This window comes from Tetrao urogallus (assembly GCF_951394365.1).
Source record: "Tetrao urogallus genome assembly, chromosome: 5".
Lineage (NCBI taxonomy): Eukaryota > Metazoa > Chordata > Aves > Galliformes > Phasianidae > Tetrao > Tetrao urogallus.
The window spans coordinates 15,439,191-15,455,819 of NC_136818.1; the positions used below are offsets into that span (position 1 = coordinate 15,439,191).

At 33.7% G+C, this 16,629-nt stretch overlaps 1 protein-coding gene across 1 annotated transcript in view; it reads right to left on the reverse strand.

Annotated features, from left to right (window-relative positions):
- HFM1 (helicase for meiosis 1) overlaps nt 1–16,629 on the reverse strand; it is a gene marked incomplete at both ends in the record, with an annotated part of 31,100 nt that overhangs the window by 5,160 nt on the left and 9,311 nt on the right. Inside the window, 19 exons of the mRNA XM_079536284.1 lie at nt 24–119; nt 556–708; nt 2,234–2,337; nt 2,972–3,129; nt 5,176–5,259; nt 6,205–6,290; nt 8,483–8,614; nt 8,703–8,800; nt 9,007–9,054; nt 9,146–9,252; nt 9,958–10,049; nt 10,661–10,741; nt 11,230–11,277; nt 12,172–12,305; nt 13,062–13,156; nt 13,638–13,783; nt 15,444–15,545; nt 15,637–15,680; nt 16,536–16,624. Coding sequence (XP_079392410.1) covers nt 24–119; nt 556–708; nt 2,234–2,337; nt 2,972–3,129; nt 5,176–5,259; nt 6,205–6,290; nt 8,483–8,614; nt 8,703–8,800; nt 9,007–9,054; nt 9,146–9,252; nt 9,958–10,049; nt 10,661–10,741; nt 11,230–11,277; nt 12,172–12,305; nt 13,062–13,156; nt 13,638–13,783; nt 15,444–15,545; nt 15,637–15,680; nt 16,536–16,624 — 1,897 coding nt within the window. The remainder of the gene's footprint in view (nt 1–23; nt 120–555; nt 709–2,233; nt 2,338–2,971; nt 3,130–5,175; nt 5,260–6,204; nt 6,291–8,482; nt 8,615–8,702; nt 8,801–9,006; nt 9,055–9,145; nt 9,253–9,957; nt 10,050–10,660; nt 10,742–11,229; nt 11,278–12,171; nt 12,306–13,061; nt 13,157–13,637; nt 13,784–15,443; nt 15,546–15,636; nt 15,681–16,535; nt 16,625–16,629) is intronic.

A 16,629-nucleotide genomic window follows, 5' to 3' on the forward strand; every position in this document is an offset into this window, starting at 1 on the left:
ATAACGTATTTAATGAAACTCACAGCACTCATGTCCACACACATCTTTATTTTTACAGCGATGGTTACATTCTCTGTTACTGTATTTCTTATAGGTATTTCCTTCTTTACATCTGCTTCCTAGATGAATGGAATAGCGAAGTGCTCATTTTTTATTTTGTATGCATTGTTGAGAGAGTTCCTCGTGCAATGTAGGATGGGCTAAAATAGTCTGGATCCCTAGAATTTTGTTGCCTTCAACAGAATATTGAGCTGCCCTAGCACTATAACTGGAAACAAATTAACAAACACTGTGAAGAAACAGAGGCTCTAGCGCTATTTCCAAAATCAAACAGCACCATTAGATAGCAAGCTCACAATATTTTTCCAACTTTCAAATTCAAAGAATTGCATAGTAGTACTTGATAAGCAGAAATAGTAAAGCAGTAGCATTACATATTTGTTATAGTTGAGAACTAAACAATATGGATAAAAGAGATCTAACTTTCTACTGAACAGAAAATTCAGCTTTCTGTTGACTTTGGAATTAGCCAGATGCTGTGATATCATTGTTTACCTGTGTCCACTTTTGCTGCTGGTAGGCTTTGTGCTGTGCCAGAAGATGTATCAACAGAAGACGCAGCTTTCCGTTTATTTATAACTACTTTACTTCCCACTGCTCTTGGTGTTAAGTAGAAGGCTGTATATGTTTGCTGTATATCAAGGCCAACTTTGAAAAAAAGAAAAAGTATTTCAAACCGCTATGAACTATTTCTTGAACTACTGATTATTTCCACTTTTCTGAAGAGTTCAAGGAAGTATGAATCTTTAACAAAGACCATGGAAATTTGTTAGGAATATGGAACATTAAAAGCAAGCTTATTATTTGAATGGATTTATTGCAGATAATGTTTAAAAAAAAAAATAAAAAAATCGCACATCTTCAGAAATTAATGCCATCACTACTATGTGAGTAATACAGCTGTACTGTACAGAATACATTATTTCCATTAATAAAAATTTTCCTGTATTGTCGTAGAACTAGGTTTACTTGCAGTGCAGATATAATTTCCTATAAAACTGCACTGTACTCTATATTCAAATACTATAGTCTAACTTATGTGACTGCAGCTTTGCACTGACAAAGAAATGACAATGTTAGTAGAATTTTTTTATTTGAATGCTAATTGTTTTCAGTTTTAACAAAACCAAACTTGCTAACAGACTATGAGAGATAACAGTTACAAAAAAACAGAGTATTTTGGACTTCAATTAGGCAAATATTACTGAAAAACAAGGCAGACTTTTCAAAAAATGTGAGATTTCCTTAATGCATGGAACAGATGCAGACTGAAGTAAGAAGACACTAAGAAAACTTGCTTTCAGTGTAACTTCAGTGTTGCCAATGGGACAATTTCAGAAAAATTAACATTTTTTCCTCTTCAAGATTTATTGCACTCAGTTCAACTTGTAGATAGCAAAATATTAATAAAATTACAACTCTTTCTCCATCTCATTTGTTTGGAAAACACTTCTTCCTGCCTGAGACACAGGTTTGAACACAGGAGTAAGTATTATTCTAGGCTGAATTATTGTGATTGTCTTAATATTTAATGGTTTCCTGGAGGAAACAAATATATTTCAGTTAATCTGGCATGGAGAAATATTTTTAATACTGGAGCAGGATGAAGAATTTACTGCAGCCAGCTTAATTTTTAACATAGTTAAATTGTGTGTTTGAAACATCATTACTGTTCTTCATCTACTCCTGTAGCTTCAGCTTCATGGAAACTGGCACTGAGGGAAAAAAATGTTGAAATCTTCACACCTTAAGAAACAACACTTTTCATTGTAGAAGTTTCATGCTACTAAAGAGGAGATGGATCTGCATCAATACATTTTATATGCAAAATTCAAAGAACAGAAAACCTAGCCATTTGCAAATACAGTTCTTCCCAGTGCAAGTAACCTATAAAGCTGACAGATTCATTCAACTTAAAGGTAATGCGAAAAAGAAAATTTTAAATTGTCTTAACTGAGCAAAATTCTCTCTCAAGAACAGTTTTGTTTGAGAACATTAATATCCTACTAAGTAAATGGATTTGTAATGAGGGCAGATAGGTAATACTCAACACTATAAAAAGAACAGAATTTGTTTTCCAGTTGATTATATTTTGATCTGATGTAAAGTTTTAATAACATATTTTATATCTTATGCAGATGCTTTTCTATTACAAGTATGTTAATTAACTCACCATAATCAGAACTAATTAAATTTATACTAATGTCATCTGATTTAAGAGCTCTTTTCACTTCAATTTTCTTCATCCAATTTCCAGTTTTCAGCAGCACAGAATCCCTGCAATGCATCAGTAAAGCTTCATGAGATATGGTCAGTGAAAACAAGACTGCATACAAGACTGTATCAGTAATTATGTAAAGGTTATTGAACCTTTCAATTCTATATCATCTATGGTCTTAAGCCAGGATCCTGCAGATCAGTTTCAATTCTGCCAAAATTCTGTCAGACAGTGGCCAGGACTCTTGTGCAGATTATGCAGTTACAAATGACTTTGTCTCTTTTTCCATTTGCTCCAAACATAAGTTATCTAATGGAGAATTGAATTTCCTCTCTGACACAGAAACAGTTGTGACAATCATATTATTAAAGAAAGATTGCTAATACTCATAAGTAACAAGTTGAGAAGATATATATGTATTTTAAGATATTTTACATATTTTGACTGTCAAAGATTTTTACAACATGGCATCACTGCTGTCCAGATATTTACACACACCCTCTGTGCTGACATGCGTGTAAGCATGTTTTTCTTTTTCTTTGTATTGAGTTGTGCAATATTTTAGGAGACAACTGAGTAACCACAGGATAAAGACTAATATTTGCATAAATAGAAAGTATTGCAAAAACTGCAAGACAAAAAAGGAATAAATGGCAACAAACTCAAAAGATGAAAAAAACTGATTATACATACATTATTTTCTGAATAAAAATTACTTGATTGTCAGCATCTCCTACAACCAACGTAACATAGTGAAAGTCTGACGCTGTTCTCCTTGTCTGTAGCTGCTCAAAGTTTATCAATATGGTGGTTACTAAAATTTCAGCCATTGTATCACTGTATTTTGGAAGCTAGGAAAAGATTATATACAAGATGACATAACAGCTAAAATATGCGAAGTAAAACATACATCCTTCCATAAATTTTTAAATGTTGATACAACCACAAAAGCTCAATTTGTGCAATTTGCAATACAGTTTCTATGCAGTATGCTTAGACTCCTAGACACTCCTATATGTCCAGGTGGAAGCCAGCCACAAGTGGTGTCCCTCAGAAACCCTCCTCAGGACCAGTGCTCTTCAACGCCTTTACCAACAGACAGTGGGATTGAGTGCACCCTCACCAAGTTCACTGATGACACCAAGCTGAGTGGTGCAATTGACACAGGAGAAGGAGGGACCTGCACTGGCTTGAAAAGTGGGCTTGTGTGAACCTAATGCGACTCAACAAGGTCAAGTGCAAGGTCAAGACTCTTATACTTGAGTCGGGGCAATCCCAGAAATGGGTAAAGACTGGGAGAAGAACTCACAGAAAGCAGCCATGTGGAGAAGGAACTGAGAGTCCTGGTGAACAAAAAGCTGGACAGTAGCATGCACTTGCACCCCAGAAGGTTAATTGTACCCTGGATTGCATCAAAAGGGGGGTGTCCAGCAGGGCAAAGGGAGTGATTGCTTCCATCTACTCTGTACTTATGAGGCCCTACCTGCAATATAATGTCCAAGCCTGGAGTCCCCACCAGCACAAGAAAAATGTGGAACTGCCGGTGCAGTTTGAGAGGGAGGCCATAAAGATGATCGAAGGGCTGGAGCATCTTTCTTATGAAGAAAGGCTGAGGAAGGTGAGCTTGTTTAGCTTGAAGAAGAGAGGTTCTGGGGAGATCTCACAAGCCTTTCAGTACTTGAAAGGAGCTTATAAGCAGGAAGGGAAGTGACTTTTTACATGGTCTGATAGTGACAGGATGGGGGGAATGGCTTTAAACTAAAAGAGAGGAGATTTAGGTTAGATGTCAGGAAGAAATTTTTTTGTTCTGAGGGTGTTGAGGCACAGGAACAAGTCGCCCAGAGAAGCTGCAGATGCCCCGTCCCTGGAGGTGCTCAAAGCCAGGTTGGATGGGGCCCTGGGCAGCCTGAGCTAGTGAGCGGCAACCCCTGCCCATGGCAAGTTGAGTGGAATTAGATGATCTTTAAGGTCCCTTCCAACTCAAACAATTCGATAATATGGCACTATCTTAGCCATAGCTGAACACTGTATTTAAGTACTGAGAAAAGAAAACAGAATATATCAAGTCCCCTAAAAAAAAAAACCTCCTCTGTTCAATGCAAAGAATAAAACTAAGAGTATTTTGATGAAGTTTTCAGATTCAAATGTTTGACATTCCAACATACCTCTATGTATGCCATTGCTGAATCTTCCTTCCGTGAATAACTTTAGGGATGCTTATCAACAAGTCAAATGAAAAACTAAAATAGAACTTGCTATAAAAACAGCATTTGACACAAGAATACAGCTTTTAACCTCAAAGGCATCTTCATTTGTACTGACCTCACAAAATGCTATAAATTTTTTATTTCAGAAAACTGAGGCAAAGTGGTTATTTGATATAATGCTTATCATAACCTCGGAGAACACAGAATCAGAGCATTAGATTACACCCTACCATTGAAACGGTACCAGTTAGGTTAATATAATCACTTATTCTTTCTATATGTTGCTAAGTGAGACAGAAAGTTAATGTTAGCTAATGCTTGTTCAGTAAATTTTATTGTAAGGTTGTTTTTTTTTGTCTCTCGGATGGACTCTTTTGAAAAAATATTTAAATATTTGCATTATATTTAAGATATTTACATATAAAGCTAGAATGTGAATATATTGGTTTGCAACTCTAACATAAAATGCTATTTACAGTGGAAGGGAGAAGGAACAAAGTTAATGTACTAGAGGGAATGTTTATTCAAAATCTGTCCTTCAGAGTTTGAGTTTCATGCTAAGGTGAAAGGTCATGATATTGTATACAGTGTACTCTCAGAGAGGGCTGGAATCTCTTAACAGCAACATATGTGCTTTCATTTAATAATATCAGAAAAAAAACAACAATAAAACAAATAGAAAAGCCATACCTGTTCAATGTTAAGTTCATATTTTGGAAGGTGCAAAACAGATTCTTTTATCTGGTTTCCAAATGGAGGATGTCTGTTCAAAATCTGCAAAAATTTAGTTTCATTTCTGATAAATTCAACTGATCAGTGATGCTAGTACAGAAGTAAATTCAAGGGATCAAAGTCACCAGAGTAATTATACCATTAACAAAAGCCCTAATCACTCCTAGTTCTCTACTGTCAGTGATATCCAGTATAGAAAAATAGCCAAAAGAAAAGAAAATTCCAACATTTTTTCCACAGTGCTCTCTCTTCTGTTTGGTATCAGCCAATGAACTAGCTTACATGTTGAAGAATTAGGCAGGCTTTGTGTGCTGACACTTCTATGCTACCCTACCTTTAGTGAAAACAAAACAGAAATGAAAGGAAAACTTGAAAAAAGGGTAGAAAAGAAAAATTAAATTCTTAAAGCCAGAACAGAAATAATTGAATAAGATACATTTCATTTAGAAATCTGTTCCAGAACACAGGAAAAGCAGTTTCCTCAGAAAAGAAGTCAAGAGCCTAAGAACTTGTTCTAGTGTAAAATCTAATTTGCCTAGAATTAGGAATGTTTTATAGATGATTCAAGCAGCATTTTATTCTATGACTATCTTTAATTAAAATATCAAGAATGGAAATTCAGGATTTTCATCATTAACATTAATTAAGAATAACATTAAAAACAGAAGCGAAGAGATATTTACAAATGTTATTAGAAGGGGAATGCGCGTCGCCTTCTGTTTCAAATCGTGTTAACAATGAAATTCTATGTATTTAAGCAGCCACTTTCCAAAACTAGCCAAACCCACAAAGTCAGTCATATTAAATTTCCTAAACTAAAGCATTATACACATTTTCAAGAAAAAGCAAAACAAAACAAAACAGTAACTGCACTTTTAAACTTCTCCAGCATAAAAGAAGAAATCACTTCGAATGCTCAATTTTGCTGGCATTCATACAGCAGATACATTATTTTCTTAATGTTTATCTGCATACAAAAAGACTTACCAATTCAAGTTCCCTTGCATTTATGTCTTCTATTTTTTTAAATGATGTGAGCCCAGCATTTACCATAGCATTTGACAACGACACACCTGTGAAAAAGTTTTATGTTGTTAAATGACAATTACTAATCTCAAATTATTCTAACTGTATTACAGCAAGTAAAAACAAAGCAGAAAACATTTCATGGTATGCTTTTTCTAATCTTTTTGCCTAGCAAATAGCAAACATCTTTTTCTCAACTAAATATTTAAGTATTAAATTCACTCATCATTAGTAAAGGCAAAAAGAAATGCATGGAAAGCAAATATGAAAACATTGAATATTACAATAATGACAAATTTTATATAAATTCTCTAGTATAAAAATCACGTTAGATCACTTTCTACAGGAGTAAACACCACTTTATACACATTTTCTAGTGTAAGACAGAGTTTAGATCAGGTTCTACAGGAGTCAACAAACAAGCATTCTGTGTATGTATGATTAAAAAACAGAATGTCATTCACATGGAATAAAATTTCTGAAACAAACAATTCTATCCAAGGAATTACTTAATTATATGTTAAAGTCAAAAGGATCTCAACGCATTCAAGCAGACTAATAATAAAAATAACTCCAGGAAAAAATATTTATGATAATCTGCTAGGAATTGATGCAAGTTTAGCAAAATATTTTCTTGTTACATGATAAGCAGACTGGCAGAGAATTCTACATGCAACCTCATTCCTCTTCACGATTCCCCATTCTTTTAAATGTTAGTCAGATTCAGTCAATGCACTATGTATGAAAAGGCATTTTCTCAGCTAGAACTACAGCCTACCACAATGACCAAAATAGTTTTAGATAAAAGGTAGTATCATATACTTAGAATGAGTAGATGTATTCATCATGCATAATTCGATAGGAACAGTAAGAGAAACCGGAAAATTAGGTGGGAAACTTCTCAAGAGACTCTTAGGTTGCTTTTTGGAGAACTTGATAAAGCAAGGATTGATAAAGCAATCTTTCAAGAAATGACTCATTTCAACTCAAGATCTTCACAATTTGCAAAAAACATAAGGGATTGTTAAATTGTTAATCTCTTCTTCCTTTTAGGTATATTTCAACACCTCTTGGGTGGACATAAATACAGATGAGGAGAAAGTGTCTTATATCATTTGTCTCTTATGTCTTCTCACTAATGGAAACCTTTCTACCATTTCAGGAACTATGACAAAAGAACTAGCCTTCAGCTTTACTTAAAAGAATTGATGCACTATAGGTGAATTAGCTGCAGAACTAATAAGTGACATCCTTAGTTTTCAGACTGTTTGCAGAGCTTCTGCAAATGAGAGGAGAAATGACAAAAGGTTTTTTTCCCCCAATTTATGTCCAATCAAGAAAGAAAAAAAAAGGAGACAGAAATAGAACTGAATAAGCACTGAAGGTGATAAAATCCTGGATTGATACTTAGCATAGATCCAGAAATAGTGGAAACGAGTTACCACCACAGAAGCTGACGCCTTAATCTCTTAGCTTAAATCCGCATGAATGAAGCAATACTGCTTCTGCACATGAGCTGATCAATTTGTCATGCACTGTACCATACAGATTTCCTGGCTTAATTTGCAGACTGCTGTACTATACTGTTTCGTATAGAGTAGATGTATCTTTAAATAACAAACACAGAGAACTGCAGTGAATTCAGTAAGCATGAAAGCATGATAACATCAGACAATGGCAGGAAGATACACTATTATATTAAGCATACATACATTTTTGTTCAAGAGCTTCAACATTTCTGAATTCCCTTTCAAGTAATTAAAACAAATCAGAATTCCCAAACAGAAGTTTATCTAGTAATACAGCATGCTGATAAGGAAGAACACCATCAGAAGCTTGAGAACGCATAAGAACCTTGCACTATAAAATTATTTCTATTTTATGATTCCTATCCATCTCAATGCCAATTAAGTAGTTTCCATGCATATGAGGAGTAGGACGGACACAGACAGCTTTTTAGAGAGAAAGTTAAAGTCCACTGAGAGGTATGCAATTATACAAATGTGAAATTTGTTCAAAATATGGAGATTAAATTAAGAAACAACATTCTGAAAGCATGAATAATATCAATACATGGACTATTTCTATCCAAGAAGGTAACGACAAACTTGTAATAACTTTGGTACTTACCTGTAGACAAACAGGCAACTGGGAGACATTTAATTACGTAAACAGTCACTACAGAAATTAGGAGCTGTTTCACTCTACACCTTACATCTCATTTCTGACAAGTACATACCAATTTTTTCCAATTGCTTGGACACGTGAAGTGAATTTTCCCAAAGTCTGCACTTGAAACACTTAGCTAAAATCAAAGAGTTTAATAATGCAGAAAAGTTGTCTTTACTTGACGCCAAAAAGTCAGATAACCCTGAAAAAATAAAATTTACTACATATCAATCAACGAATATATATTTTTAGTTCTTATGGTTATAGAAAAGGATCAAATTTTACCGTACATCTAGTAACTCTTATGCCATTTCTAAATATTTTGCCAGTATCTTGTGTCAAAGTAAAGTCTTGAACAGGAATGCATCCTAGGTGAGCCTGAATAAGACTGGAAAAGAAATATTTATGTCTTGGTACATAAACTCTACTCTAAGCTACACGTAACAACATAGAAGTTTCTTCTGGAAAAAACAAGAAAATTTGGAAGCATAAAATAAAAGATCTGGTCCATTATGAAATGACACACTGTAGCAGGGATTTCAACAGACAAAATGAGAACTTTTCATTAAAATGTAATCACAGTGCAATACTTACCAGTTTACTTTCATTTCTCTTGTTTTAATCCTCCCCTCCATTGGAAACCTATATGTGAAAATATACTTATTGTTCACTATTCATAGCTTTTGTTGCTAAAAGCAAACCTCACTTTTCCTATGTACATAATTTTTTATACCTGATAGTTATTTTGTCCTTGTCTTTATTCAAAGCATTCAGTATTTTCTTCTCATTTGTTCTTAATTTGACATCTAGAAATTCTGCGCAGTTGGAGATCATTGTAACCTGTAACAGTTTAACTTTTTTCTTATCTCTTTTTCTATAAAGGTTATTCTGTGACAGATGGGGAAGATTTTTCAGTTTTCAGATGATTATTCCACTTGAGCTTATCCAAGACCAAACACATTGCCAAGACTTTATTGAATGCAAGGTAAATATAAATAGTTTTTGCTATTTCTTATTTATTTCACTTTACTTTTTTTATCCCTTAGTAACAAAAACAGCCAGGGGAACAGGCATTCCATTTATTCATGGCCAATCTACCACAAGATCTGTTTGAAAACAAAATGCCTTTTGTAACGTAACTGTTGCAATAATAACTTGCTAAATGATAGTAAAAAATGACTTAGAAAGACAATAACATTTCTTTAAAAATAAAAGCTGCTCTTCATACAGCTGGTATTTACAGTAAAATATAGATAACTAAATAACTCCATAAAGTATTTTTTACATAAGCAGAACAGCCTTGGCAACTTCATATTTTCCTAAGAAAGGACAGTGATGGAAAGAAAGAAAGAAGTGGAAGTCAAAAGATCTCCCAACTAAAAAGACTCAGGAGTGCTCCATGTAGAATTTATTTAGGTCTCTAAATTTTTATACATCTTGTTAACAAAGCCCAAACTTTTTGGCAGACATAAAAAAAATTCTGAACGTTATTTTTTGTTTCTGTTTAAAATCAATTGAACATCTGTGAATTTTGATTAAAATTACCAATTCCTTCAAAGTTTCGGTTCCTTTAATTCTGAAAAACTGCTTTACTGTATCAAATGCAATATAATACCATGCCATTAATCTTCCGGTCTCTGTAAAAGAAGAACATACCTTCAAAAATTCATATGCCAAGTATTTTTTTTTTCAGTGTATGCATTTTTTAAGTCACAAAATGAATTAATTTTCTTATTAGAAAGCTGCATGACATTTAACACCACTGACTCAATATGCTGTGGGATGGATATTACTGACCGCATCAGAGAGACAGAAAAATATGCACCATTTAGTTTTCTCCAGTGAAGATTAATTCACACTAATATCAGACTGTGAACTGCAGTTGCTGAGAAGCCACCCACTGCTACTAGAGGATTGTAGAGAAGACCAGGTAGCCAGAAAGCCTCTCCTTCATTGGATTTTGTTATAGCCCATTATCCTGTGATAATGTTCTATAATTTTCCCCTATCTGCAACAAAATTTTCTGTGACATTAGAAGAGAAGATGTGTTCAGGCATTAAGAGAATGAACTTCCACGATTTGCTGGAAAAACAAATCACATATTTCTAGGCAGAGAATTTTTCAGATTCTACTCTCTGTAACATTTGTGTACTTGTATTAAAGGTTCACAGGAATAGCTGTGAACTTTTGTAGTTCATTATCTCAACATCCCTTCTGAAATTTAATTTTTTTTTTTGAAAAGTGTTACCTGTTGGCTTGAAATGATTTTCTTTATCCATCCTGATCAAATTGAAAGATGACAAATCATTCAAGTTCTTCAAACAGAGTTCTGTCCACAATTTGAAAATATATGTATTTTTAGCACATATTAAAAAAATTTACCTTACGTTCAAGTCAAGAACAACATCATCCAATTACAATAAATATACATCAAAGTAATTCCACTGAATTCAAATAAAGTTCTTGCTTATGCAACCAGAAGTATTTCACTTTGCACGTGCAATGTATGAGAACATCAGTAACTATGAAAATTATTACAGCATATTTCATGTATGCAGGGAGAAGAAGCTACAGACGCTGGAATAGGGGAAGATAATTTGTTGAAAGGGCTTTTTGAAAGTACTTTTCTACCAATCAAGACATACTGATCATATTCCAAAGTGTTAATAATTAAATAATAAAACAGCACAGCATAGTAAAGTGTACTTGTTCTCTGACTGGATGTATTGAAATAATAAAGTTACATAACATGCATAAACATGGAAGAACCTGGCCTAAAACATAACATTTTATTGAGACAGCTGACAAGCTACTTACCTTGTAATTTTGCTTCAATTCCAATTTTATCCAATCCAGATGAAAAACCTTCAAGAAAACAACAATTTCTTTTTAAAAATTTAATACAATTATATACTTTCTCCTTAATATCATAACAAATCAAAAACAATTCCCTAATTTTTTTAGGAGCTAGATGGCCAAAATGAAGAACTGCTAAATGTTTCTGTTATTCCAGGAACAAATAAAGAGCCTCAAACAATATCCAAGTTTCAACAAGTGTTTGTTAGAACAGATACAAAAGGATTAATGCTCTACATGCTCCTCTGAGACACACATCAGAGTCCTAAGAGTTGTAGAAACATCCATAAACATTAGCAGAGTGCCAAATTCACATATGGAATCTTCCTACTGTAGAATACAGGAAGCTTCCTAAACTGTAACACTTGTTCAAGTAGTACATATACTATGGTCTATTCCATTACATTCTTTTTTTTTTTTTTTTTTTTTTTTTTTTTTTTTTTTTTTTTTTGAGTTGTTTTTAGCAAGTGAATAACCACTTCATAATTGGATGTAGTACAGGTGTCAATAATAACAAGGATACGGTCATGGCTGGCAATTAAGTTGCTGCTCTGGACAAGACAAATTGAAGAAAGGAGCATATTAAAATTTTGTCTTAGCAATTAGCATTATGACTAGATACTGTATGCATACATGGCTGAGTGTATTAGAATGAAAAAAATAGATCACTACGAAGCTGTAAATGGCTTCTTCATAGTTTTTAACATTATATCACACTGAAATTCTTACTATTTGTATTAATGCAAATAAGATTACTTTTCCATGAAGTGTTATGGACCACATTACACAGCTTGTCTTCAACCCCTCAAAAAACAATGGCCCGTAAGAAAACAAAAAAAAACAAATAATACTGATTTAACACAGGCCAATGTCAAAATGTAGAACAACTGCAAACAAACAAACCATAATGAGCTGGATTTTTTAAAGCTCTAATGTACAAGAATGTTGATCGTATCCATTCCAAAGCTACAGTGACATCTGTGATAGTATGTAATGCTATTTCTGCATTTAAATGCTCCACAAGATGTTTGTGCAAGCTGTCAAAACCAAAGAAACAAAAAAAAAAAACCTCTGTAAGTATATTTATCAATTAGTAATAAAAAAAAAAAAAAAAACTTTTTTTTTTTTTTTTGCTTACTGTAAACTATTCATTTTAATCAGTGAAATTAATAGGAAATAATTTTAAAAAGTAAACAATCAATAATGTAATTCACAATGTGGCTTAGCATCCAGAGAACAAAAATCATCATCTTGGGAACTATGAACTTTCATAAGTATTTAGAAAAAAAGCTACATGCATTTCAAAGTTACAGTGCAGTATTGATATTTTGAACATATTTGAAAAATTGAACCATAAAAAACCCAAACATCTGTGACTAAAATTTTGTGTTTCAGAGTTAAGGTTAGCATCTTAACTTTGGTATATGTATCTCTCCCGATATTTCATTCATCTCAAGTGGACTCTGTAGCCTGCTATTTTCTAAGCTCTATTGTCTAAAAATTCAGATACATGATCTGGCTTCAGCTCTTGCTGTTCGTCTTTATAATATAAATAATTTAGGTTTCTTAAGTTTTCCAGCAGGAATCTAGAGCTAACTTTAAGATGACCTAAAATATGTTATTATGATTATGTTATTATGAGGCTGTTATCTCTGATTAGCTTTCTAGTTTTCTTTCTTTCTTTCGGGTCCTTAAATTTCTTCTAAACAGAGGAAAAAATTCAGAGAAAATACATTCTGTAGAAAATATGAAATGTTTCTGCCACCTATTTCATTTTATGAAAAAGTAATTACCTGCTCTCTATTATATCTGCACCATTTAGCATTTGTATATACTTCTCCCTTGTACTCAAACGAGTCATAATTACTGCTGTAGCCGTTGTGTCAAACTGGAAAAATTAATACATAAATCAATAAACAAACGCAACAACAACCCTGCCCTCCTCTTGTGGGAGCAAAATGAATTGGGATATTGTGAAGGCAGTGTTTCCAAAGTGCTCCTCTCTTCTTCTAACTTAATGTTTTCTCATTCTGAAGTCATGAGAAGTACATTGCAAAGTATGCTGTTAAATGTTTCAGATATTTTTATCATGCAATCTGTAAATTGTGTGCCAGCTTCCTGATTTTCTCCAATCCTTACTCCACACACAATTCAAGTGTAATCTTTGGATCTTTTACTACAGCAAGGTGAAACAATGTTTTTTTTAACAGATAACAAAAAAGCAAATATTTCTCTCTCATTAACTGTTAACAACAAAACTTGAAAAAAAAAAAAAGCTGCAATGAAAGTTTTGGAATTGTTTCTTTGGCAAAGTTAGTTTCTACTTATCTGCCTTTAGAAAGAATTGCTGTAACACAGCAGTAACTTACTTGAGGCCTTCCTGCTCTCCCAATCATTTGCAGAATATCAGTTTCACTGTACTCTTCAAACATTCCTCCAACATAGTGCATTGTGGATTTTATAACCACTAGATGTGCAGGCAGATTGACTCCCATAGCTAAGGTGCTAGTAGTAACTAGACCAGATCAAAGTATATTGACATCAGGATGAACACCACTGTTACACATATATTAAACACATAAGCACCTAATTTTCATCATGAAGAACTCATATTTTCTAGCGTAGCCAGTGAAAATGGGGACATTACGCACTAGAAAGAATTAAATCTAGGATACTGACACATATTTGCATAAGAATTCTGTACCTGATTGTCAAGTATTATCAAGAATTCTTTACCAGAATACATCTGTTTAAAAGTAAATGTTCAAATATTAGTTAACAGAATATATACTTTGGATTATCTGCAAATGTTAAGGAATTTTTTCAAATAATCCAGAACACAATCTGTCTTCAGTAAAACACAAACGTTGAGGAAATATCATCTGTAGTTCTTCACAATCAGTATCTTTAAGAGTTTTGTTTCAAGTCATCCACCATCAGTATTATTTGTATTCATGGTACAAAAAAAATGTATAATCACCAATACTATCATAATTCTCTACCAATACACACTTTCATGGAAGACTCATTTACATGCAGATTATCTCCATTGTAAATTTGTTTTCTCTAATATATGATGAGATTGCAGAAATTCAACATGGAATGTCAGCTATGCAGGCCAACTGACACAGTTACTCCACCACTAGGAAACCAAAGTATTATTTTTTAAATGAACCAATGGCATGAGAATAATACTGGCTTTCATACTACATACATACTACATACATACGCATACTGGAAGTTTGCTGAAGCATAATGAACCAAGTAAAACATGGCAGAGAAAGTAACCAATGCAATTGCATTTGCAGTCCATGTATTCGTACACCTACAGTGTGAATAAATCTATACTCCTCTATTTGAAGACTTCTTCCCCTTCGCAGTAGTTATAGAAGAGTGCCCAAACCCTATTCCCACTCATGCTCTGTGAGTGTGAACACACTGTGTTCAAACTGTGGCACAGGGTTCTCTAGTTTTCATTGCAAAGAGCAATTTTTGAACTACTGTCTCCTGGGGTTTCAGGAATAGCACTCCTATAAGTTTTGCTAGATCATAGCAAAGGATCTACCTTAACATTTAATAGTGAACCAAGACTATTGCACAGATTGAAAAATCCACCAAGATTTCACTGTAGTACATAAGCAACACAGTCAATTTTCACAGGGTCTGAATTCCTGGATATGAAAAGAGGAGGCCTTAACAAGACTATCATGTCTCAAACAGATATCTTTTCATTTTACATAACAATACATGAAATATTTCATAGCAACCTCCCTGTTCAGGGAACCCATGGCTGCAAAGCACAAGCCAAGAAAACATCATATGAAAGCTGAGAAAGGAAACATTAGCAGAGAATTCCATGTCAACAGGATTGCTCATCTGAACAAGAAGGAAAGTACTGTGAGCCAGCCCTGAACCAACATATCAAGGAGGATGACCTCTATGTATGCAGAAAAGAAGTTCTCTGGATTTTAGTAATATATATGTATATTTTAGTAATATGTATACTCAAAGAGCCAAAGTATGTATGAAATACAAAAGCATCTTGACCTGCATTCTACTAAAGAATTCCTAAGGTTAAACAGAAACACTAGAATCATAAAATGTTACCAATTCCAAACTCCATCTTTTCAGAATATATTCAGAATATTTTGACTTTCAAATTTAAATTTACTTACAAAGTACGGGTACATCTCCTGCAGTAAATGCTCCTTCAATTATTTTTCTGTCAGAAAGCTCCATACCCGCATGATGATAAGCCACACCATACATCAAAAGATCTGATAATGTAGTAATTACATCCATTACCTGATTAAGTTCACTCATGCAAATATTCATTCACAAGGTAGAGAAGTAATAGGTTATACTTACCTCTGAGCTTGGAATCTTTCAACGAATTGGCAGACTTCTGTAACCTGCACAAAAAAGAATAAATAAATTACAAAACAGATTCATTAATGTCAGCATGCAAAGACAGAGCTTCACATAAAACTAGATGCACAATTGCACCTTTAAAGATTATAAGAAGCACTCCTTGGCAAGTACATTTTTTTACATACTTTCTCATAGTACTACTGTATTTGCATTTTTAAAATATGTTCTTAGCTTATGACTACATTTTAGACTATCAAAAGGATATTGTCTTAAAATAACTTCTTAACCACACATTTTTAGCATACTTTCAATCTCCACTTTTCCCAAAGCAAACAAACTGATTGTTTAGAACAGCTGCTGCACCCTTTCCAGCCCAGTTATCTTTCCAAGACACGACACACAATACAGCTCTCTGACTCAGACACAGAAATCAAATACAGATAGGGTTGGCAGAAATGTGGGAAACAAGGAAAGCAACAGAGATGTATTGCTTGTGTAACACGGAGAGGGCAAAAGTTGGATTCCAAAAATTGGGAAGTAGCTTCTGTGGTTGTGAAGTTGATGATTAATATACATTTATTAAAGGTATCTGATAATGCGTAGACTTCTCATGAGCTTAACTTACTGCACTAGTAAGATCTTGTATACTTAGTCTGCATAATACAAGATCTTACAGGTCCATGGAGATTAACATTTTATGTTGCAAAAATAAGTTTTTAGAAACAACAAACAAAGTATCCCCCAAAAAGTGCCAGTTTAGCAACAGAAATGTCAGCTGTGATGATTTTGTTGCAGATACTCCTCTGCTAGAAGATGTACTAGGTCAGCATCTTTGCAAATGTCGTAAGCTTACTAGAACACAGAAACATAGATCAAAAACTTAAACATAAAAATACCTTTGTTTCTGCTCTACACTCAGTAGAAATTTGGCATCTTTTGAAAGAACAGAAGCAGCTTGCTGCACTCCTTTTCTTGTGGCACAGAACTGTA